Here is a 26,869-nt window from a genome sequence, read left to right as displayed (position 1 = left end):
ATTCAGCTTCTAATATGTCACAAAAAAAGACTACAATGCTTAAAGAAAGAGTACAGTGCTATAGCAATCTAGAGCATATGCAGGATGGAAACTTTGAAGACTACATTTTCTGAATTTATTTTCATTTTAAAATACAGCAAAATCAAAACCATGAGACAACAGGATTATATGACAGACACTTCCTCAGAAAACAGCCTCCTTGCACATTTAATACCTTTATTATTTTTTCTAATGGAATTATAGAAGACAGAGGACTTAAATAGGATTTATGTCTTGTGCTCTTTTACAATTTGTCACTGCTGTTGTTGACTCAATACAATTCTGAGTTATGGATGAAAAAAAAATTGTCTTTTCTATATCTAAACTCCATCAACAATACTCCATAATACCAAGCTTTATTATTATTACATGAAAGACCGCTTCCAAAAGTAAAGAGAGTGGAAAAAACATATTTTTCATATTTGAAAGTTTATAGTTCATACTAATACTCATGGTTTTGGAAAATTTTAATCTATTTTAATAATAATACTTTTATGATAATTTATTTAATTGAATAACTTTTGGAACACACAAACTAGTAATTGTGTCAAACAACAATTGTGCTGTAAAAAAATTAATATTTATAATAGATATTGGTTCAACAGAGGGCAAATCAGTTACTGATCCAACTTTTCAATGCATCCATGGAATTTTTAATAGCTTGTCAACTGAGCAGGAAGCTTAGTGCAAGCTCTGTGTTGTTAAAAGAGTTATTTATCATCTTATCCCCCCCCACTCCAAATCTTCTCTCAAAGTCTTTTCCAGATAATTGCTCTCATCACTGTGACAGATCTTGTGCTCTCACCATCAACTTAAGTTCATTTTACAGAATGAAATCCAGGCTTTGTCTAGAGCTGTATGTCTTTGTCTTGCTGTTCAGCTCCTCAAACTGCTTCCTGGACAGTTTTTTCTGTCATTGCCCAATGGAAACTCCACCTGAGAACGTGTCTTAGCTTCCACTATCTCCTGCCTTCATTAATCAGTTACATTCCTTGGTGGCCTTGTCATAATCTTGCTCCGTTTGTATCTAACCAGAATGTGGATGTAAACAGTCTGTCCCATTCCTCATTCTCCACCTTAAATATCAGCTAATTAGCTAATTTTTAAGTCTGTTTTAGTTACATTCTGGTTTTTACATGCATTCTTTCCTTTGGTAGACTAATTACGTCTTTCTATCAAGAAATGGCTGAGAACCCAAGGCTCAGATGAGTATTCTGCCTTTGATTTACCAACTCATGCTTTTTTTATTTTTCAGAAGACCTTAGGTGAGTGATTATGGTAAACCACTAAAAATACATGAAAGAGGCACAATGAATTTCCTGTATGATTCATGTTGGTAATTTCTACTTAAACAGCTCCTGCTTTGTGCCATGCACTCTAATGACACTAGTAACAGAAAATGACTTGCTCATCACTTTAGATACAACAGCTTAGAAGTCTGAAGGAAGCATATTCAATGCTAAAATACAAACCCTGATTTCTGTAACGAGCACTTTGAACAACTGGTATGCATCATGTTGCAAAATTAGAAGGAAGTCCCAATATTGAAATCATGTTTCCCATGAACTTGTTTTTGCAAAACTACCTCCAACAGTCCAGACACCATTGTGGAATACACAGTGAAAACCTGTGGTCAGTGACAATAAATTAAAATAGTGCAAAACATCAGCAAGATGTTAAGATGAGGAAGAGGAGTGAAAAGAGGGCAATCCCTCAAAGAACTTTCTTGAGTCTGATTACTCTGTCTCAGAAAAGGGAACAGCAGAAATAGCCCTTTGCATCATCAAGGACACAGCACAAATCCTGACAAATTGAAAGATAAAGTTGAAAAGATCAGTGCAATTAAAAGGAGATAATTAAGAGAATATAAGATAAAAGTACATAAACCAAAAATACTGTATGAAGACCAAGTAGCAATGTTTTATACATACAGCTTCAAAAATCCAATGATGCGATTCCCAGTGAAGAAAACATGACAAATTCAAAACCTAAAAAATGAAACTATTTTGACCTCCGCCAAGCAAAATTAGCTTCTAAAATCTACTTTCGCAAAACATCAGAAGCAAAGAGCTTAGCAGGATTCAAAACAACATGAGACATTTCTTGAGATTATATTTGCAAAACTTCTATCATAACAGCATAAAAATTCTGAATATTTATCAAACAGGAGCTTTGGAGTAAATATACACCATAAGCTTTGGGATATGACTCAATCACTCATGAGTAAAGGAAGCTTAGAAGTTTCTTTCTAAGGAAAGGAGTACAGGAATTATTTTTTCTCACAAAGTTCACTTTAAAATTCATGTACGTGTTTATGGATAACCATTTCATCTTTTTTTTTTTTTTTTTTTTTTTTTTTTAGAACAGAAGCAGATAAAATTACTCTCATTTCTCTTTGCTGCAAGATATGCTCCTGTGATATATAGCCAATAAACCCCAGACAAACAATATAGCATTCCCTCCAGAAATAAAGTAATCATAGTATTTTCACTGTATTGTTTCCAAAACAGACAAATAATTATTAAGGAGGAGTTAATCCTTTCTGGGGAAGCAAAAAAAAAAAAAAAACCAAAAGCCAAAAGCACAAGCATATTTTTCATTATTTACTAATAATTTTCTTTCAGAATCTCTTGAAAACAGTTGCCATTTTTGTCTTACAGAATTTTCCAAAATTATTCCAGGTTTTGGTAAGCCTGACCTGACAGGCAACTAGAAACTACAATGTAGGGTGTGCCTACCTTTTACATGCCCTGAACAGTTGTTTAGAAACAAATAAACAGAAAAAAAAAAGAAAAACCAAACAAAGCAAACAAAACAGACAAAAAATCACACCAGAAACACATGAGCAAACTACCAACCCCAAAAAAGCCAACAAATATATAAAAAAGTATTTTAAAGGCTGTTTTTGTATACATATGAGGAGAATAGACTGGGGTTTGCAAAGCCTCAATAATATTTTATACAGTTCCTAAGAGGTGAAATTTTTAAGTTCCTTTTAATTTCTATCCACCACCATCTCCTTTTTATTATACAAAAGTGGAGACAATATATAAGCTAAATTAAACTCATTTCTTCCTTCCTGCCTTAAGACCCTTTCCCTTCCATTCTTGCCTTAAACTCTTTCTCTACTAATGTCTCTCCCTTCCTTGGATATTTCATTACTTGGATTTATCTTTCAAAACCTCAACATCTTCAAAGAGCATGATCATTTGAGGTTAATTGCATGATTTTCATTTAATAGCAGAGGATAATTCTCCTGTATTAGACAATTGCAGAGTCTTGAATCCAGTAATACTTAGAATGGCATCTGTGGAATTTACACTTTTATCCTAAATTATATTTTAGTAACTAGAAATAGCATCTGGAATTGCTTTAGGGTTTTTTTGTTTGGTTATTTTACAGTTTTGATTGTTTCACCAGAATACAGTGGAATCAGCTTAAGACAATATTGCTTCAGTTCCATGATATAAGCAAAACCCTTTTATTTTCACAGTTTAAATTTAAAACTTTATTTCCTTCTTTCAGCTTGGAGTCATACATGTGGCAAGATTAATCGCATTATTAATTGAACAATTACTCAACCATTTAAACATTTTCTGGGTTTCTGTTTTCTTTTTTCCCCCAATTTATTAATCAGAATGCATCATTCAAAATACAGAGTGAGGATCTCTCATCATAAAACTGTACAAAGCTTTTTTAGTTGCCCTAATGCCTTAAGCAACAGGAACTGCCAAAATTACACCCGAGTCAGTGCTATTAGAGCCAAAGATAAGTACTGCTAAGTTCAAAACCTTTAGCTAACAGTGTAAAAATTCAAATGATTTTTGTGATGACAGAGTTTGAGTGTGTTAAAATAACTATAATCTTGAGAAAAAGACAATTTTTCACTTCAATTTTGCATTTTTTCACTATATTGTGGGAGGCTCTAATTTGCTCAATATGGACTTCCTTAGGGCATGCTGTGCACAAATATAACATCTGGAAATCTTAGCAGCCTTCGCTAAGAATGATTTCTCTGGAGTCTTAAAACCTGTGTGGATCTTGCAAAAAAGCCTTCTCTGAGAGGGCAGTCTCAATATAGAATGTAAGTTAGCATTTTATAGATTCAGCACTGCTGAATTCTAGGTAATGTTATGTAGAGGTAACTGTCACAAAAATATCAGTGATGTCACTCCATTCCAATGCAGTGCAACTTTAAATACCCAAAATCAAAGTAAAATCCAGCAAATTTTACTTAAGTCATCTATGAAAGCCCCTCTTAGACTTTCACAGGGGCTATCTCTTCCAAAATAGGTTGTGAACAGTGAAATCAAGAGGACAGAGAATTATGTAGTGTTTATTCATTACAATATTTTATCCTTTAGTTTATAACAGGGTTTAAAACTGATCTTGTCTGATGCAGACAATTGTCTAAGCACTATTTACAAAAGTCAAGCTACACTTATGTTCATATACTTATATTCCTTTATGCAGTAACTGATGGAGAGTAAGAAGAGCAATCATCCTTTGATGTACAGTGAGGTAAATACAGCATTTGTATGTATTTGAGCTACATTTACTGACAGGTTTGGGAATTTTTGAAGTGTTGAAAAGAAAGTACTTACAAGAAACAATGTTGTGAAAATTCTTAAGTGGACAGGCATATTAACAGTGTCTCTCTGAATGTGATTGATTCAAATATCTTCAAAAGTCATAGTAAGTTTACCCAAAATCACTTTTATTAAATGCTATCACCTCTTATCAATACATTTTTGCAATGCCACTGCTCAAAAACAAGTCAAGTAAATACCAGCATCCAAAGGTCCAAAAAAATCAAAGCCTACTCCCAACACTTGGCATTGGGGCTCCATTTCTCAATAGTTGTCTAATAAGAGGAAGTAGAAAAACATCTATTTTTCTGACAGCCTTAACTTTGTCATCATTCCATAATGTTACATGAAAGAAATAAAATACAATACATAGATTAAATAAAATACAGAGATTTGCACCAAAAAAAAAATCCTAGTGTTGATGGGACAGGACAGTCATTTCAGGAGAAAACTTGAGTGTGTGCTTTGTACTCTGGAGAGAGGGTTTAAGTTCAGTAATTTATATTTGAAATCTGCTTATGAGTTGTGATCACAAATGCCATGAGCCAAATTCAAGTATAGGTGGCATTTCTTTTCAGCCAAATCTCTTGCTGTGCGGATCCAGTTACACCAGGTGCATCTGCAACTGCAATCTTCAATTGTATGGGTCAATCAACTTTCTGAACCATTACTGTAAGCTAAGTCTTTTTTAATAATCACTAGGTTCAAAGAACCATTTGGCTAATCTTGCATGACACATGTAAAATATCAGGACCAGATTTGTGTAAAGAAATATTAAAAACAGTGGAAAGGACCCATTGGAACACCTTGAAGAGGAAACAGAAATAATTTTGTAATAAAAACCAGCTAAGCAGACTGTATGACCCTTGCTAGAACAATAAAAATTACCATATAGCTCCTATTAAAGTTTCTTCCAGGGAGGTTTGAAGGATAAAATCTGTAATGCATGCATTTCTTTAAAAATATTATTTCATGCTGAAACCCAAAGTTAAATACCCTTAGAGGTTACATATTTCAGAGCATCATGTCGGTAAATGAAAGAGTTTGTTTAACAATGAACACTGGAGCTTTATCAAGAGATAAACAATTGTAAGAGCTGTGAGGAAAGGGAATTTAAACTAAAAATTATAATGAATACTGAATAGGATTAACACTTACTTGCATATTTTTATAGGTAATTGCGTCAGACCTGACTATATTGAAGCCACAATAAAAATAAAATTAAACAGGCTGAGTATGATAAGAAGTGGCTTCTGAGACAAAAATATTTATCCTTTTATACTAACTGGGGGAAAAAGACACAGAGAAGTATACCTCAGAAGAGAATAGCCTGAAGATGGTGCAGTACATGTTTTGTGTGAATTCAACAACTAATATAGTAGCATCCTCCTCACACGTTTTACTTGATTACAAGTGTAAGGGCTCCACAAGAACACGTCTTTGCAATTATTTCAAAAAGCAAAGCCCAGACAAAACTGAAGCTCCAACCCATGCTCTTATATGATAATAGATGACAAAGATGCCCCTATTGCCACCATCTGCTACTATCCTACCACGTGTTGTTGCTCCTTTTGGTTAGTCGTACCTCCTCCCTCAGACTCTATCAATCACTTATCTCTCTTTCACACCCACACTTTCAACTAGGCTTGAACAGCTTAACCATGTTGCAAATCAGGAAAATCAGAAGCACTTGTCTCAATCTTTGAGCAACTTTTCCTTCTGTTTCTTTCTCAAAGCTTTTCTTTATTTTGGTGAGGAGAAAACCCCACCATGGTGATTTTTTACTATGAGTTTATCCAGGGAGGTGAATTCTATAATATGAAATAACAACAAGGGCTATTACTTGCATTATGCCTTTGGAGAGAATAATGCAGTAGTAGTAAAAGTGGTTAAAGTAATCCTCTAACATTTAAAAGACATTTACCTGTGGGGCAAATGAAAATATGGGAAGTGCATGAACTGTGCGAGTCAGCATAATCTATTTTTATTGCTTACTAAAAAAAAAGCCTTGCACATAAGTATTCTCAAACAAGATGAGGCCATAAATGCCTAAACACAGTACTAAATGAATAAAATAAAGTATCATAACAATTCATAGGATTTTTATAACACATCATCACCATGCATAAGTATGTGTCAGTCCACTGACTCTATAAAAATCAAGATTCCAGTCTTCTGCATGCTGTTCTATTGGCATAAAAACATCATACAGAAGCAACAGATGGGGTGAATAAAAATAGAAAAGAAGCTCCATATTGCAGGACAAACAACCTCTGTAAACCACAACAGGAAAGTGCACAGGATGGCTTTGGGATGCAGCACTAGGTCAGTGTTAGTCTCATACATGAGACCAGATGCCCATCTATGTGTGAAGCAACTTCCATGAGGAGAGAGGCAATATCTTCTACATCACCCATTAACACTGGATAAAGAAGGCATTCTCGTCAGGGTAGCCCTGGACTACTTAAAGGGGTTTCCCCACATTTTATCAGCACAGCTTACAAGGATTCAAGGACAAGCTGCCATTTTAATCACTGCAGTGGGAAATTAGACATACAGAGGATTTTGGGACACCTGTGTTCCCTATTCTCCTTTTTCCCCAGGCTGTACACATTGTAACGATTCTCAGACATCTCTCCTGGTTACAAGACCAAACATGAACTAAGGTTTCAAACAAACATTACTTTGGTATCCTTTTCTTATGCCACCTCATTTAGATTATCTAGAGGAATGTCATTTTTATCCTCATTGCTGATTTATTCACTACAAACTTGTCATTTTCCATTGCATAATGTCTGTCTGTGTTATTAACTCTACCCAGACATGTAGGCAAACACACCACAATGCTGTTCACACCCCTGTCATTTGCTGATTCTTTATAAAATGTTAACGTTCCAGATTATTTATATTGTTAACCAAATGTTGACATTCACAGATTTAAAGTCATGACCGCACTTTAGCACAGTTTGTTGCTCAGAACTTATGAGGTCACTGGAGTCCTAAAAATTCTGAGCAGTCAATTCTGTTGTTCAGTTACAGCTGTAAATTCTTAGCAGCCAGAAAGTGCCCATTTCATACTTCAAATTGATATTTTTTAGCTCATCATTTGCATGATTCCAAGTCAGAAAAATAAAATTTACTTCTTACTATTGCTGCTGCTTCTTCCTTACCTTCTCATATCCTCCTTTATGTGCAGATTTATTAGTTCTTTAGGAACATGGAAAGAGAGGGTGGTCTCAGCCATCTGTTCCCGGATCCGCATCCACTTGTTGTCAGAAGTAGGGAATCTATATAACTTACAGACTGGGTTTCTTAACACTGCAAAGGGGAAAAATCATATCATTGCTTTACTGTGGTTATGTGACTCTGAAAATTTATGGCAACAATTTCATGCAGAAAATAATATATATTGTTTTCCCCCTTGCTCACAAAATTAATTTTAGAACCATTAAAATTCTATTAAAAGCATTTAATTTTTATTTCATTTTTTATACCAGAATGTGGAGGACAAAGTATTACTAGTACAGTCATTAAATCACATTTTACCAGCACAGTAGCTAACCTGTGAATTTAGGATTTCAAAGTAGTGAGAATGTAAATGAGACTCTCTTTTCGTACATTTAAGCTGAAGTTAGGAAAACCAGAATGAACAAATGAACAATGAACTCAATACAGTCCCTACCATTGCTTGCCACCTGCTAGAACCACTCACAATTCCAATAAATTGCACAGGACTCAGAGTTCAGCTGCATCTTCCCCTTGACATGCACACACAGAAGTCATTAACACAAATAGAAGGTGTGCTTCTACATTAAAGGAAACAACTTTTGACCATTTTAGAGTTACCTTGATCATTGATGTGGTCAAGACATAGAAATAAATATAACAGCCCTGTCACTGTGTTACACACACTGTTTTCAGATCACTATTGCAACATGACATAAGAAAATCACATTTCTTGGTGTTTTGGAAGCTTACAATCCATCATGTTTTTATTTTACAGTTCTCACATGTTGGCTACATTTCCGTTCAGATCTTACAGTGATGCTCTATAATAAAGGTGGGAAATTTCTACTCTCTCCTTTCCATCTTTTTCTTTTACCCTGCTCTTATTTTCCAGAAAGAACAAATAGGGGAAAAGCTGAGGAAGAAAACGTTCTGTTTGACTACTTTGATAAGCTTACTTGGAGACAAATGATTGTCATTTAACACACATGTCCACAGCTTCCCAACTCGGAATGACTTTGGACAGCCATCCAAATCCTCCACTGGTGCCTTTCTGTCAGCCTTCTGGAAAAAGCTGCCTTCCAGCAGGCTCCCATTGATCTGCCGCTGAGTGGTCTGTAACTCAAAGGAATGCATTCCCCATGTGTGCTGTGGGGAAACTGCTGCTGTCAAAATGACATCTGCTAATAGACATTTCAATTCACAACTCCCTGACACCATTAATGCTTATGTAGGCTGATTTATAGAGAATAAAAAATAAAAGATACACAAACTCTCTTGTCTATCTAAGCAATCAGGTTTTTTAACAGAAATCCTTTAGGAAAGGCCTAAAACAAGACCAGAGATTCAAAGATACTGACAGTAAACCCATCGCTGGCAACTCAAAGAAAGGAGCAGTATTTAAGTAGTTGTACTGCTCTGTATTCCCATCACTCTACTATTTTTCAGCATTAGTCTTTGATGAAAAAACTGGAAGCCTTTTTAGAGTCATTTTGCCTTTAGTTATTAGTGATTTTACTTTCAAAAACTAAATTCTGACTCAGTGTTATGAAATAAGCCAAAGAGATGCTTGAAATCACTGACATATGAATAACAGTAATTTTTCTTTACTACTAATACCCAAAATATCTTAATGTTCAAACATTTTTCCGCACACTTTTAGAGTTTGAGGATCTTCACTACACAGATTTAACTACAGAAAAAAGCATCTCCAAGCCTATGATCAACTTCCACCCATTGTCTGGGCTTTATTATATCACTTGGTTAAAACATGCTGCAACACATATTTCCTATTTTCCTTCTCTTTTGCTGAGATTCTTGTAATCAATGAAACCAGTCTTGTCAGTAATACTAACAGTCTCTGTCATTTCACAAGGCTGATATATGGCACCAATCATCTCCCATTAACAAGGCAGGGAATACAAATTTTCAAATGTCAGGGAGAGCTTGGGAAACTAAGGGCTAATTCAGGTCTGGCCTTAAACAGAAAACTGCCGAACCAGATGATAATTTTGGGTTGGGTTTGGTTTTTTTCTGTTGTGCCCCCTGATCAGTTGGGAGCAGCCTGGTATATATTACCAGGACATTTTAAATGATGATGCCCCAGACACAAAAGACTCTTTTCTTTATTTTACCTTTTTATGTCTACTTCCTAAGGAGTTTATCAAAGCATGTTTTTCCAAGAACTGCCCTTAAATTTGCACTCAGAATCTATTACACTGAAAAATACACATTAATCTGTTAGAACCTAAAGCAAATATGTAGCTGAAAAATCTCTTTCCTTCCATCTCCCCCCTGTAACCACAACCACAACCATCACAAAGAAAAAACAAAACAAAAAAAAAACCAGAAAACCCATCAGGACTGCAGCAAGGGACAAAGGACACTGAAAATTTGGATCTAAAATTGTGACTTTTACGGTTGCTAGAATTATTAAACTACTCTCCAGGTACTAGCTGAATTTTCAGGTTTTTGATTCAGGTCTGAATTTTCAGATGGGGGTAATCTCAAGTGCCTTGTAGTTTTTTAAAATGGTCAAATCATCTCTCCATGGGTTTAGGAAGAAAATTTAATTTACAAACTCAGAAAAAAAGCCAGGGAATTTTTCCCAAAGAATCCAAATAATTCCAATATGCAGTATTATTAAAGCTTGAGATTGTCAATAAAAACTGCATAGTGCTTGATGTTTTCCTCATAAACAGAACTACTGAAATCATGCAATTCCATACAAATTTCAGGAGTGTCTTCCTTTCCAACTACAACAGTAATTAATTTCTAACTATAACAAGTTTTCTAGAACAGAATTCTAGAAGACATGTAAAAGCACCCAAACAATAAGAATGGCAAGAGTAGAATTGGCTTTTATAAAAAGTAGTTATTAAAATGAGTGGAAGTTTTGTAAACATGATCCCTCCTGTATTTAGACAGTGATCATGAGAGGGGTTAAAAAAAATAAAATCCACATGAACTGCAGTGCTTAAAAAAGAGAAAACCCAATTTTAAAAGCTTTTCTCTGTAGCATCAAGCCTAAAAGCCAGTGCCATGTATTTACCCATCCATATTTTTGGACGTTCTCATTTTTAAATGTGAAGACCTCTGCATTTTTTATTCCATGCAATATCCTTCACATTGCTTCCCTTGTAAGCAGAGTAAAAAAATAATAAAAGATTGAATACTCTGGTTTTATTTTCATTCCCTGTTGAACATAGATCAAAGCATATCTCTGCCATTTATTAATTTACTAACAGTGTTTCTATTTATATCTTTCTTTGCAGCATAGGTATATGATGTGTATTACCTCAGGAATAATAATTACAGCTTTCTTAATTTTGCTTAATTTCAATTACTTTTATTCTCTTTTTTATTTACAGTGCAATTTGTTTACATGCAAACAACTGGCAAACTCTCCAGCATTATAAATAAATGAATTTTGAGACGTGAATTCAATCTCTTGGGGTATAAATGGAATAGTGATAAGGCACTGAAATACACTACTCATTCCCACTCACTGAATAAGCATCTCATAACTCACTGGAGGGCTGCAAGTTCCCTATCCTAAGATTTAAATTTCAGGAGAATGCCAGTGTTCTTCTATGCCTACAGGCTTAAGGATTCACAGAGGGGTATTTTTTCCAGTTGCATCATTTTGAAGGCCTGATACACAATAAGAAACAGAAAGTACCAGAAAGCTTTACAACGATATACACATGTACTAAATATGTATGTATATGGGGGTACTTCTGTATGAACACAGCAGGGAAAGCAGTACAGGCACTGTTGATGTTATCAGGTTTCCTGACACTTTTGCACAGGTACCCATATGAGAAATCCAGTCTGTCTCCAGGCAACACAGAGAGCCTTAATCCACAGGAAGCCCAGTCACAGAGGCATGCTGGGGAAGAAGTCTGATGGGTTGGGGAAAGAGGCTGACAGTATAAAAGGAGAGCTAAAATTTTCTAAGAAAAGAAATTGGGAATTCAGTAAAAAGAATGGGACTGACAAAACCTAGAACCAGTGCCTGGTGTCAGCAGGAAAGTGGAGATGATGCTGGAAGAGAAAGTCACAAGTGCAGGAAACAGACTGAAGAGTAATTATTTATCAGAACAAATTTCCTGTGAGTGCAAACTCTTTCCAATATCCTGCATGCTGTCATTTCTTGCATATGCACCTGCGGTTCTGCTCCTTCCCCTCAATTCTTTTAAAAAAACCTGAAAACCCAAAAAATGACAAAAAAAAGGCCCTCCACAGTATGTTTGACTTTATAAACCCTAGTACTGTTGGGTGGGGTTTGGTTTTATACTGTGTGTTTGTATATGAGAATAATAAATGTAGAAACGCTGTCTAGATATGCTATAGAATCACGTGCAAATATTCTTGACAAATTGATCGACTTCAATATTCATAAAACCAACATCTGCCTTGGAAGTTCCAACAAAATACATACACAATCTACAGCATTTTCCTATACAAAAGAAGTCAACAAAAGACCCCAATCAAACCCACAAAAGGGAGGCAACAAATAGGAAAAATCAGTCGTGAATCAGTATTGTTCTCTGAGCAGAGATGTCATTTCTTTAAGTCCCACTATTCTGGATAACATATAGAATCAGAATCAAACAACTGCACTGAGTTAGATCAAATCCTTCAATTTGTCTCTGTATCTTGTCTCCAAGAATAGCCATAAATAGATACCTAGACATGCAAGATACCCTCCCTGCCTCCAGCTGTTTCCAGTTCAGGAATTTCTGGAGCCAGATGTAATTCCTGTACATTCAGTAATTCTCAATTAACATCTTTCTCACTTGGAATTGATGAAAAGAAATGGTAGCTCTGTAGGAGAAATTTTTCCATTTCTCATCTAATCTTAATAACTCACAGAAAAAAATTACAGCATTCATGCATACATGGAAGAACTTAATTTTTGGAGGTTTTTAGTGCTTCCTTCAGACTGCAAAGCTAGTCTAATGAGTCTGTCCTATCAGAAGTCATATGAAAAAGTTTCAGTAAAGGTTTTAAAAGGCTGTAAAATTTCAGTAACATTCCTCCTCAACTGTATGCAGCAAACACAGAATTCTTGACAGCGCTGTGGTTTCAGATGACCCATATAACTTATTTGTGACATTGTTACTGCAGAGTAATGGAGATTCATAAACTTGGGCTAATAAAAGTTTTATGGTGCAGCATATCAGCATGTAATATTTCTCAGTATAATGAAAGAGAAATAGCTCTAGTTTAACACCATGCACACAACCCCAGAGTTGACCTAGAATTGAGAATGCCTTGCCAACAGCTCCCTTTATTCTACAACAGACAGCTTCCAGATCAAACTGAAACTGCCACTTCATCAGCTATGCGAGAGATTGATTCTCCCAGGTATTCACTTACAAATAATGCATAATTATTTAACAGAATGCCATGCAATGACATGACAGAATCTTACGAGGTTAATTCCATGCCCATGGAAGTCACTGACAATCTTGAAAATCATTGAACTGTAAAGATGTAGGAGATGAAGATTTCATGCACTGCTTCAGAAAGCATAACTGACACACATTTCCTCACATTTCTCAATAAAATGATACTGTCAAATATGTATAAAACACTAAAATATTGAACTTAAACATCTGTGCAGCATTTGAAGAGTTTTTATGAGCTCTGTCACAAATCTATGTGCTTTCTTCAGGACCCGACATAGCATTGAAAGAGCCATCTCTTAGAGATGCTGGAATTCTTACCTGCATTTAAGGAAGGTAGGTTGTCTTTCCCACTTAGGCCTTCAGTGGCTGTACACTCACCAACCAATGCACACTGCAAAAGAAATGCAACAACAAATATGACACATTCAGGGGTCTGAAATAAATCCATGGCAGTTTATAAAAGGTAGCCAGAAAACCATCACTGATAATAATATAAACTTCCGAAGCCCTAATTATAATTTACATTTTTTCTTTATATTTCTGTTCCAAGACACTGTAACACAACCAAAATTATAGCCAAGAAAATGACAAAATATGATCAGCTGTTTCATAATAAAACAGAAAGGTTTCCTAGCAGTATAGTGGCAGAAGGGTTGAGAGATATTAATAGTTTAGCTTAATAATATATTTTATTATATTTTTAAGAATAAGGCACTTTCGTTTAAAACAATTTTTGACAAGTTTTGTGCTTTCAAAGGAGTTTCTTTAGGCAAAGCAGTTTTCACATGCACTCTGCAAGAAAACAATTAATTTTTAAACAAGGGAAAGGTAGGAAGCACATAAAAGTCTTTAAAATGTGCTTGCAGTTTGTGATAAAAGTAATATGTTATACAAGAGAACTGGAATATTTCTTTGATAAGATTAGTGCATAAAAGTATAAAAAGTTTATGGAAAAATCAATCAGTGTACACCTGTGTTAAATGTAGTATGAAGTATAGTTTTAATGCTCCTCCTACCCCCAGCTAGTAAACAAATGAGAGTCTCTAAAGGTGATAGGGAGCTATGTTCCCCAGTTTCTAGAAGTTCAGTTGGAAAACCTAAGGCAGAGAGCAAGACATGATGTATTCTCTACCAGTTGATATCTGGAAATGAATTTAACCATCACCTTCCTCTTCCATGAGAAATTCCTGCACATAGTTTATCTAAAAGTGAGCAAACCCAATTCAAAAGTTATTTATTTGAAGTAATTCAGTAACTCTACATTCTAACAATTGCATCCTCTCTTGGGGTGATTTTACGATGTGTATCCCCTATCTCTGCTCTATGCCCAGAAATTAATTTTTTGCCGTTTCTGTGCCTTTAAACTGAGCCTGAGAGGGGGGAGAGAAAAAAAAAAAACCAGCAAAACTTTCAAAGCAGTTTACAGTTTGTTTTCAAGGACACAGATACACAGACTCCTCTGTGTTCTGCTTTCTACGGGTAGAGAGTAGAAGAACCACCCTGCTTGCTTTCCAGCCAGCTTTCAGCCCTTTTTCTCTGGAGGGAGACGGAGAGTTGAACTTCTGTTTTCCTGGGACTTCGGTTTTTTTCCCTTTTCCTCTGCTGGACAGTTTCAACATCAGAATATATTGGGAGGACTTTTCCACCGAGGCCTTGGCCCTGGAGGGAGGCCCACCACCCCGTCCCAGCTCCAAGGAGGGGGAGAGAGAGACTACTGAAGGACTCTGAAATCTTCCCAGGTTTCTTTCCATGGCGAGAGGTTTTATTATTTAGCATTATTATTCTTTTCCTGTGTGTTTGTTAAATAAATAGTTTTTATCTCTTTCACTCTCTTCCGAGGAAAAAAATTTCTTTTTTCCCGAACCTGGGCGGGGAAGGATGGTTGTAACCTGCCTTCTATCAGAGGATTTTTTCCTCCAAATTTGTCCAAACTGGCACACATCCTCACTATGAACATATAAACCAAGACTCTCCTGCAACTAATTTGTACAAACTGAGGAATCCTTTAAAGACCACAGAAAATACATCTGTCGCAAGGCTGGTCTTTCTTTACAAGTATTAGAAACCCCCAGAAAGATGCTACTAAAGCCTTCTGTCTCCCCCAGGCCAGATGCAGCTCATTTATTACATCTCAAATAATTGCAAGGAGTCTCATTTCACATTTTGAAATGGAAGAAAAGCAAAATGAAAGAGAAGGCTGAAAAAAACCCTCATGTTGCATATCTTGTACAAGTTTTACAGTTCAAAATCAGAAAGGTTTCACAGCATTTGTTAGCTTTTTGGAACTGGTCCCACTCATCTACTGTTTTAAAAAGGCATTGAAGTCCTTTGAGATAAGTGGTGAAAATAAAGTGTAAAATCTACCCTCAGAATTTTACCCGAGACTGGTTTGGCTGAGCAGAAAATATATTGAAAATAAGGTCCTTTTCTCAAAAAATACGGTTTTATATTTTACTTCCAAACAAAAAATGCTGCATTCCCTCTATCAATATGTACTTTTTTTTTTCCCGTGAAGAACAGAATACACCACAGTGTTAAGCAGTAATCCATCGTATTAGGGCTGCAAAAATTGTGTGCTCCCATGAAATGCAGCTGAACCTGCACCTCTGCAAGGGAATTCACCTCTTCTTTGGCTTGCCTGTCTGTCATTCTTCCCAGCTTTTCAGTATTGTAGGCACAGATTGCACATAAAAATCAACATGAATAGGACTTCAAGGGCAGAAAGCAGAGCGGCTATCCAAGGAAAAAAGAAGCCATATTTACGGCATCTCTCTGGACAGTTTTTTGATCAGAAGAGATCAAATACATTCAGTTGAGATAAAAATAAGCTATTTTTTTCTTAAGGAAGGAAAGGGACTAGGAAACTCAAGTTAGAATATTACTCTGTATATTTTCATGAGGGTTTTTTTTTAGTCGAAGGAGATAAGTGTACATATTACTTACTCCAGAAATTTTGTTTTAAGTCCTTAACCCAATTTGGTAATTAGTATTTTAGACATCTGGTACAACTGATCATTCTAATTAACTTTGTGCAATAAACTGAGTTTCTACCTTTTGATCCTGGGTATCTGCTGTGATGTGGTCTGTTTCCCCCTCCTCTAGCTCTCCCATCTTCACAAGATTGACTTCAATGGTACCAACTGTCTTTCCACCATCAGATGTTCTGGAAAAAAAACAACCCACGACACTGGGTCACTTGCAGCATCAAATTCTTTCAATTAAAATATTGTCAGTAAATATTTAGTCCCTTCTCCATTCTGTACAGCTGCAGTCACCTGTATTGAATTGGTTATTTACAATCACAAACCAAATGTTAAAAATGAGGCAAATTCTTTAGGGCACTGAATATTTTCATCACAAAACTGAGAATGCGTAAGTGCTATAAATGGTGCATGAATCCACGAGCACTGCCAAGTGTTCATTCTAGACCTTATCCTGCCTGTGGACCATCGGATAAAGGGCTGTAGTACTGCACCAATATTCCACTTAGGACCTGCAATCCCATTGCAGAGTGCATGGCTTTGTTTCCTAACAATCTTCAAAGAAAGGACGTACTCAGTGTATTAATAAAAACCCTGCAAAACCAAAACAACAAAACTAATCTGAATATCACTTTTCCTTTTGTAATCTCTTCCCAGAGTAATTATTCAGAATCCATCCTATTTCTTGAACTACATAGGAATGGTAGTACAGTTCCAGGTGAATTCCTTTACTGTCATCTCCATAAATAGTTTACTTCCAATTAATCAAAAACAAATAGCACTTCAGATGTACATCACCAAGAAAAGAGCATCACTGACTACCTTTTGGAAGAGACAAGGGTTTAAACTCCAGAAAGATACAGAATGCTTTTTCAGCTTTCACTGCCAGCACAGCACCAAGGTTATAATGGCACAGTCTATCTTCCCTGGCTTATTCTGAACAGCTGGATTTTTTGAAAGGGAGGAAAGAAGAGTAACAGACCATTTCATAATAATGAGGGAAGAGTAACAACAGGCACCAAGCAAAAACAGGCAAAAGGAAATTACGAGAGTAAGTTCAGCAGAATTACAAAAGCACAGTGAGGAAGGAGAATAAAAACAAATGTGTTTGGGGCAATACTGTGTATAATCTGAGATGTGAAAATGAAGAGTGATGAATAAGGAAAAAAGAATACATAGGAAAGTTCAATGTCATAAAATCACAAAATCACAGAATTATAGACTATGCTGGGTTGGAAGAGGCCCGTTAGAATCATCAAGTCCAACTCCTACAGTAAAATCGCAAAAAATAGTTACCCCAAGCTTCCAATTTAAATAATTATTTTGGTTGCAAACCATTAGGCTCAGTAGAATACACTTATTTTGCAACTATACAAATCTGGTCTTCTATAAAACCTTGCAAAATAAACATAATTCTTCATATTTTACATGTTCAAAACTTCATTTGCTCTAAGGCAAATTAATTACTGACAATAAAGGAACAATTAAAAATGAACCAATTCCAGATAGTTTTGCAATTGAAGAAGCCTATGTTAATTAACAGAGTATACAGAAGGAAAGTAGAAAGGGTTCAATGTCCAAATGGTGCTTATGAGCAGAAATACATAATAATTTTGAAATGCATGAGAACAACTTAAGTCCCTTCTGAATGAAGAACTTTCCCCTGAGTTGCCACAGCCTCATGGTTTGACTTCACTTCTTTTCTCCTTCTTGCATCAAACCGGCACCCAAACTCGGCTATGTCAACAAATGCACTACAGTATTCCCAAGCAGAAAGGGAATACATTATTGTCAGCAAATCACATATAGCTTTAAAAACCAAAGTGTGTGGTTATAAGATTGAAAATTTTTCAACATCTTAAGGTGTTCTGATCAAAGTGCCAAGTGAATGAACTGATCCAAGCCAACAAGGCCTGTTGCTCCAGTAAAATAAAATGGAAATGGAAATGATAGTTGTACTTTTGCAGTCCTTGTCTCTTGTTCTTTAGAATGTGACATATTCCCCTTGCTGCTGTTATTAAAAGCTTGGCCTCAGTATGGCAGTGAGCACTGCATTGCTTGCCTGCATGAGGAGTAATACGAATTTTGTACAGGTTTAAAAACAATGATTGATCTAATTTCACTTTTACTTTTTAAAAAAAATTATTATTATTATTATTATTATTATTATTATTTTCTTGTCAAAATCACTCCTGTTCTGGTCTAATACATATGCAATATTACAATCTGGAACATACATTACCTGCAAGAGAAGGTAATGCAACACAATAAAACTAAACAGCCGGACTTGGTGCATTGTAGTTGTACTTCTTCCTCCAGTTATCTTCCCACACAGAAATATGAAAACACAATTTAACAGAAAAAGCCAACAACAACAAAACCAACAAATCACCAAATCAAAGTTTCTTTTGAATGCTACAGGCATACAAATCAGCAAAGAGCTCTATAAATGCCCAGGGCGAAACTGCTGTGAGCAGTGTCAGACTCTGTGATTTTAAAACCCCAGCAGTACATGACAGTCTTCAAATAGACATGTCAGGCATTTCAAATTTTCCAGCAATACCATGAGATTAGTATTTCACTTGAAAGAAAATTAAAAGGGAGAAACAGAAGTGATGCAGTGGGAAAAATAAAAAAAAAACCCTTAGTGATCATACTTTAATAGGATAAAACCTATATTATTTTACTTTGCACAAATAGTATTGAGCACACACACACACATATATGTACACACTTCGTGTCATTTGCCTGCACAGATGTGAAGAGAATCTCACACATACACACTGCTCAACAGAACACCAGAGAAATAGTTGACTGATTTTAGAACACTTCATAATGCATTAGGATGGAACCAGCTTATTTGCTGAAGTTTAGTAAAGCTGAGAAGGTCACTCTGCACCCGCATGGTGCAGTGAAGATGGTCCCTGCATCAAATTGCTCTCAGTCATGAGACAAGACACACTATATCCCCACAGAACAAAGGACTGCACCTTGACAAACTGCACAGGGCAAGTTGGGATGGGGGATACTGCAAAAAGAATAAAATCAGTGTCAATGTAAGAAGCCCATACATGGCACAAAATCCACCTGTCTTATGGAGCTGGAAATTGCTGATTTTGTTTTAGTGCCCTGGGACAAGGAGCAGCAATCATCTGATACCTGTTGACAGAGCACCTGCATTTGAAATAGATTTCTCTACCATCCCAAGTCCTTAAGGACCCCCAGGTCAGTATCAGTTCCCTCAAATGTGAGGAAAGGAGATCGCCAGTAACATCATGAGCAGCAGGAATTTGTGCCCACCTTATTACTTCTGGCCATAAGATGCTGGCCAAGGCATCCAGAGAGGAAAAAGGTAACCAGTTAGTGATGGAAAAGTAAGTGAGCTAGATGGACTGAGAACAGCAGTCATTTGCCTCCAATGCTGATCTCATCAAGTCTCATTACTATGTTGAATATGCAAATTTAGGCCTGCTAATTGGTTCCCATGGCCACACACCTTTCTTCAAAAAAAAAAAAAAAAGAAAAGAAAAATATTCAAAAACACACAAAGAAAAAAAGGAAGCAAACTGCATGTTTGCATGGCTGTGTTAATTATAAAAGACAAAATGACTGCCTGAAAAGCAGACTGCAGACTGGGTCTAGCAGGCAGCCCCTTTCTCCAGTGCGTAATACACAATAAATGCAATTAGCACAGATTAACTTGCAGATTGTCATAAAATTAATTTCTCCACTGGTATAATATATTTTTATATATCCAAGCACAAAAGTATTGTACTTGCATAAAAACGTTTATTCTGTGAATTCACAGTGAAGCCTATTACAACAATCAGTACTGGTTTTAAACAAGTCCACTGTAAATAACATTCTGTTGCATTCTAAGGTAAATAAACAAAGTTTTGCAATGCTCAGTTCCTTCTGTTTTCGTTATTTCAATGTACAGTTGATTAAGCTTCATTTCAGAACAAGTTTCACCTCAACTTTAGTGGAGATTTGCCTGACTTATAAAGCCAAGCTGTTGTTCACCAGCTTCCTGGGGTGGATGACACAACATGAAGCAGCCAAGAAACAATTTCAGGATGGAGACCAAGTACAACTAGTTGTAGACAAATTTCTTTTGAATTTTAATAGGGAAAAGTAGTGAAATATATAGTATTTTATGGTCATCATTTCCTAGGGAAGTTATGCTAGGTAGGTAAATGACTGCAGAAATCACTGTGCTGCTTTCCAGTTCTCTCTAGTTAGTTAAATTTTGTGAATATTACTACTACCAAAGTGCAGTTACATGTTTTCTGGCCCACTGAACTACAAGATGTTAGGAGGGAGGGAAATTAAGAGCACTTTCTTTCCAAAAATACTTAGGTTTATCTCCTTTATTTAAAGAAAATTCAGTCCTGTCCAAGATTAATGAAGACAAGTAAAATTAGATAGCTAGACAAACAGATACTGTCCAAGAGCTTAAGCACTGACGCATGCTTAAAGAAAGTCTGCATAGTACATGATTGATAGACATGCAGAGGCACAACCTCCCAGATAATCTGTATAATTCATGCACTCTGTCCTAGTTCTTGTTTGTTTAGCTCCACTGCTATAGAGTTCCTGCTCACAGGGGCCAAAGGATCTGAGTGGAATTGACACCAACCCAGTTTCACACTGAAGTACCCTACCTACACTTTTGTCTAGTTTCTTAAGAGCAGCATGACAGACATATGTACGTTATTTTTGCAGAGAACACAAGAGAGAACCATTATCTTTTTCTTTTGCTGCTTCTTACATGTAACTAAGTGGAAATCAAACAAAAATTGCCCAAGCTCAAGAGAGCCTTCCTGGAAACAGGCAAACTACCACCACAGGGGAAGGAGCTAATGGAAGTACTGATTGCTAGCTCTTTGCAAAAAGCCACAGAGCTCAACCAAGGGAAAAAAAACCAAAGAACCAAAACATTGTGCTGTTCTTAATGGAAGGGTATGGTAAAGTGTTCCTCCGAATTGAACTTTTAAATTAAATCAACTAAAAAAAAATCAGCTTTTGTTGCTAAATTAACAGCCCGTATACCTAGCTCTCATTTAGAAAGAAAAAAATATGCGTGATTCTTTTTTTAATTGGACACACAGTATTGTAGAGTCAATGTTAAGAAATCTTCTCCTACTGAAAAGGACTTTTGTTTCGTTCAACAGCCCATTTTATCCCATTCATCATCACAACTGTATGAGAAAGCTGGAAGCAAGTGACATTGCGTTATCACTGCAAAATGAAACATGCAAGTCTACAGAAAGCATCTCTCTTTTTATAAATTTCATATTGGAAACTGCAATCCCAAATCTCTAGCAACTAAATTCCTCTGACAACATCAGTGGTGTACACTGAAGTAATTCTACAAATTGACCTTTTTGTGTTTTGATGATTAGCTACACGTGCACAGATCTACCAGAAGCACTCAGCCACCAGTTTAGAGAACCTTTATGGTGGAGAAAGGACAATCCGAATAAAAAGTCCTTTTGTAGAGGTTTTGTAACTTGTGTCCCTAATTGCTATTAGGGTACAATGGTGGGAAAAGGGAAAAGTAGAGCACAGTGTGTCAACAGTAAGAAATTGTAGACACATGTTAGCTCTCCACAAAATAACAAAAAAATACAAGAATATTCCTTGAAAAACACTTTTATATTGTTACATTGTACCTCAGGAAGACAATGGCAAGACATAATAACTAAAGAATGAAAGGAAAACAAAAAGAAAACCCAGTTAAAAATCAACCAGACTTTATAATTACACCAATAATTACTGGGTACACCACAGAGCTATTTCCAGGTCCTTAAATCTCTACTTCTAATCTAACAAAGAAGAATCTCAATCACAGGCACTTCCTGATAAACTCATATCCAAAGAATATCAACAAGAATTAAATAGAAATTCATGCTCGGACAAGTCCCTTGATATATCCTTTATCCTCCTGAGAGGTACTATTACCTCAGGGTGATTAGAGGAAAGCAAGCTTAAATTAGTAGACTGCTCTGGTTAAATTGCCATCAAAGAAATGCAGATAATTTCTACTGACTTTCTGCTGCTGAATAAACATAATCAGAAAAAATCCCACATTTGAATGGTTAGGATTTTTTTTCTTAAAAAAAATCCAACTGACTATACCCTATCATTTAATGTATCTGGAAATTAATTTGAATTGGTGTATTTGTCTTCTAGTGTTAGCTGAACAAAGAGGACAACCACGACTAAAAATATTAATTAAACTTTTCATCTATTTCTTACAAGTTTTCCATCTTTACTTTTTGATTACAAATTGGATGGGTGAGATACAAAATACTTACTCTGAAACTGTCCTGAAACTTTCCATTCTGTCAGTTACTGTGCCATCTGTTGAAGGCAGTCTTCACGAATTCTCAATATGTCAGTTACAGAAGCAAAGTTTATCCCAAAGAGCTAGAGACGACTTGAATTCATGTAAGAATAGATTCTTACAATCAAAAAGCTGGAATTCATTTATCTAGCCTTCGAGTCCCATAGGGATCTGTCAGTTCACATTTTATTTAACTGGGTTTTTTTGTTAGACAAAGTTATCTCCTTGTTAGGTGTGGCATTTTCTGTGATTGGGAGAAATTAAAATCAAAGTACTTTGTTAACTTTGCCCTGTAAACTACACACATTTATATGCAACTACTCTTGTTGAAATAGGAAGGCAGGTGCCAAAATACTTCAACAGGTTATCATTTCTAAAAAATGTCCTTGACACAGTGGCAGTACCACGACACCTCTGAATGGGTCATAATTTGCTCCGTAAACCAAATTAAGGCTGTCTTCCTGTGCTCAGGGTAACAAATGTAACACAACTTTCCCACAGCACCTACGTACAATATCGCAGGCACAACATACACCAGTGTCTCAGTTCTCCCAGTCATACCTTCTTTCCCCCCCAAATGTTGCCTTTGTAGATGCATGATGAGTTTGAGCACTTGCTCTGTGAAGCTTAACTGTACCTTCCCAGTAATCCCAAATAAGCCTCCATTGCACTTGGAATAATCAGCTCAACAAAATCCCTGCACTATAAAAAGTCCAATAAATTTATTCTGAAAATCACCACCTAAAAGGGTGCCCATAACCTTCAAAAGGTTTTGATTTGTATCTTCATTTATCTTAAGCCATGCAGGAGAGTAACAGGGTTAAAACTGTTTTTCCTTCCTTCAGTGCACAGCTTTAAGAAATGTCTGTTCAGCCCAGCCCCAGGTTTTGAACATTGGCTCTGACCCTCCTGCAGCTCTGTACCCTGTCACTGGTTAGAGCTGTACATCACATCCCCCATAATTTCAGTATGGCTGCATATAACAATGAGTTTAGGAGACCACAACCATTTTCACATGGGATAATAATTAAGCCCTCCTTCTTTCAACATGCCTGATAACCAAACCAAACTGTATACTGTTAATTGTTTAAACCACACACAGTAAACCAAACTGGGAATCTTATGCTCCTTTCTAAAGGAAACTTTGAAAGAATATTCCCTATGCCAAATTGCCTGCAATTCTTCCATAGGTTATCATATTATAAAATCACCTTTTCTAATCTGGCACCTGGGAAGCTCCAGTTTATAGGGTTGGTATTTAATTTTGGTGTTTAATTTTGAATTTGTGCATGGCAGAATTAGAAGCACTTCAAGTTGACCTCTAATATATACCTGATGGAATATGGAGTTTAAAACCAGTCAAGCAGCAATCATAGAATTCTTTAGACTGGAAAAGACCTTTAAGAGTATTGAGCCCAACCATCAATCCAGCACTGCCAAGTCCATCATTAAACCATGTTCCTCAGGGCCACATCTACATGTCTTATAAATACCTCCAGGGATGGTGACCTGCCTACTCCCCTGGGTAGCCTGTTCCAGTGCCTGATAACCCCTCATGTGAAGATTTTTTTCCTGATATCCAATCTAAGCCTCAACTGGTGCAACTTGGGGCTGTTTTCTCTTGTCCTCTTACTTGCCACCTGGGAGAAGAGATGGACCCCCACCTCACAACCACCTCCCTTCAGGTAATTGCAAAGGGTGATAAGGTCCCCACTGAGCCTCCTTTCCTCCAGGGTAAACACTCCCAGCTCCCTCAGCCATTCCTCATATGACTTGTGCTCCAGACCCTTCCCCATCTTTGTTGACTTTCTTTGGATGAGAAGTGCCAAGGGTTATTAACTCACCCTGATTTGCAACAGAGGGAAACACTTACCTGAGAGTAAGGGTCAACTGTTGTTCCTTTGACTTTACCAGATCTACTACTCTAAATGTTGCACAGCCCAGGAAGCTTCGCTACAAATCAAAGCAGAAAGAAAAAATAACACATCCATTCATTTTTTAGTTGTTACTTCTTTTCATCTCACACTTGAAATTCTTTCTTTGGTACCTAAAAAAATATTGCATTTCAATATAACAGTTTGACACTCTATCCACTAGAAATTTTTTTATGCATCCGTATCATGATTATCAGTAAAATGTTAAAAACTTTGGTTTTATCGGCAGGAAACTTTCTCTTTTCCATTAAGAATGGTCAAACAACCTGACAAAATAACATGTTGTAAGACATACAGCCACAGGAAAAATTTCATTCAGTACAAGTATTTGCATTTTGCATCTATTTCTTTCTATTTTTCTAATTTCTGGATTACAAGAAATGCTAAGTTTTTTACCAAAGTTGTTCTTGTTATGGTTTTTCCTCAAGCCTTTGGCACTACCATGTATTCCAAATATGAACATATTTGCTAGGAAAGTATTTTAAAATTGAGTTCAGCACAAGTTTATTAATAGAAATGTTATATTTCTCTAGTTCTTGGCAATGCTTTAAGTACTTTTTTCCTCTATTTCCACTGTAAGGTGAACCTATTCACTGCATTACAAGTACAAAGAAATGTGCTAAGGCAACTAGAATGCCTAAAGTTGATAAGCTACACCACTACATCTTTTTCTTCTATGAAAATTACCTTCACACGTTAAAAAAAAAAAAAAAGTACAAAGAGGAAAAAGGATTAAATATTCTTTTGCACTTTGGTTATTTTTTAACCTCTCCTGGTATCCTGCTGCACATTGCTGAAATCCCATTTTGTCAACTTGGCCAGCAGTAGTATTCTTGCCTTGGTAACAATGGGAAAGAAGCTAACAGCCTACGGCCATCTTCTATCCATTTATCTTTCAAATATACAACACAATATCACTTGCTCTAGATAAATTATAATGAGATCATGACATTATATTTAATTTTTTTCAATAAAACAATAAGAAGGACACAAAATTTGTTTTTTATTACATAATACTAAGTTTACTGTTGGAATGGCAAATTAAAATTCCAGGCTAAATTATATACATTCTTGGATATACAAATTAAAGGAGAATCAAGTCTCTCTGAGTCAACAGAGGCTGCCTGCAGAGAGCAGCTTTCCCTTCAGGGAAAAACAGAAAAGAATTTGCTGCTGCTAAGAAGAGTAAATTCCTCTGGTAAAAAAAAAACCCTTCAGCCTGCTTTCTCTCAGGAAAGCCAGCAGGATATTGAGTTTTTGATTGCAAACAATAAAGCTCTACACTAAGATCAGTTTTCTTCCATAGAAAATGTACAGTTCAAATAACAATTTTGAAATTAGGTAAGCACCAGCACTGGTCTCCCATTTGGTAAACTAAGTCATGAGGTATGACTTGCTCCTATCAATGGCACAGGCTTAGATTTCCTATGCTTTTGTCGACACGTAAGCAGCAAAAGAAAAAAAGATACCAGTTGAGAGTCTAGGGAAGGCTGAGAAAATGGTGGATCTGGGAAGTGATGAACAGGAGTAAAGGAATCACAAAGGCCTGTAGGATATATATATAGAAAAATAACACAGCTGCGCAAGCAAAGATCACGGGTAATTTTCAGTGCCAAATTAAATGTACTTCTACGAAAAAGACATCCAGGTGTGGCACACAGTGATGCACAACCTTGCTGGAGTGAACACACAGGTAGTTCTGTCTTCCTTTAATTCAGTCAACATGACAGTGTTTCTGCACTAAAACTCTGTGGTCACACGTTTAGCCCAGATTATTTATCTTCTCCCAAGAGCATACCCTTCTTCACACTGTGAGAACACATTCCACAGCACAGGGTCTCTATGGCAGCCTTTATTCTGGCATTTCATGACATTTGAGTGCTTATGTTTGAAACCTGACCATTTGGAAAGGGGAAGAGGGGTATTTGGAATGAAACTGATAGGGTTTTGTCACTTGGGGCTTCTTTCTGCAGCACAATAGAGCTATAAATGTATTTAAGGATCCTAAGTCAGAGTCCTCATGTGACCAGGGCCAAGAAGCAATTACACTGCTCTCTTATACAGTCAAAGAGCTTTAGACATTGTACCCACGAAACATCTCTGAGTGTCTTATCTACTTTTCCAGTGTCATGAAATTAAAGGTGAATGATTTCATCAGCTTAAAACATTCTACTTAGTTCTCTTTTTTTATATTTTTATACTTATTTAGAAAAAAAGTTTCTTTTCTTCACAATACAGAGCTAGGTGCAAAATCAAACAAAATTTGAAATGATCCCATGACCCAAATGAAGAGAGTTATGCTAATGTTCAGGGGATCTGATATCAAACTGGAGAA

The 26,869-nt window shown here is 36.2% G+C and overlaps 1 protein-coding gene across 11 annotated transcripts in view; it reads right to left on the bottom strand.

Annotated features, from left to right (window-relative positions):
* INPP4B (inositol polyphosphate-4-phosphatase type II B) overlaps positions 1 to 26,869 on the bottom strand; it is a 315,749-nt gene that overhangs the window by 101,898 nt on the left and 186,982 nt on the right. For all 11 annotated transcript variants that reach the window (XM_048303087.1, XM_048303078.1, XM_048303079.1 and 8 more), the window contains 4 exons: positions 24,474 to 24,553; positions 16,322 to 16,433; positions 13,589 to 13,661; positions 7,799 to 7,946 (listed from right to left, as the gene is read on the bottom strand). In XM_048303087.1, coding sequence (XP_048159044.1) covers positions 7,799 to 7,946; positions 13,589 to 13,661; positions 16,322 to 16,433; positions 24,474 to 24,553 — 413 coding nt within the window. The remainder of the gene's footprint in view (positions 1 to 7,798; positions 7,947 to 13,588; positions 13,662 to 16,321; positions 16,434 to 24,473; positions 24,554 to 26,869) is intronic.

Source organism: Corvus hawaiiensis, chromosome 5 (genome assembly GCF_020740725.1).
Source record: "Corvus hawaiiensis isolate bCorHaw1 chromosome 5, bCorHaw1.pri.cur, whole genome shotgun sequence".
Classification (NCBI taxonomy): domain Eukaryota; kingdom Metazoa; phylum Chordata; class Aves; order Passeriformes; family Corvidae; genus Corvus; species Corvus hawaiiensis.
Note: the sequence above shows the minus strand (reverse complement) of the source record. Positions and strands in the feature narration are given on the sequence as shown.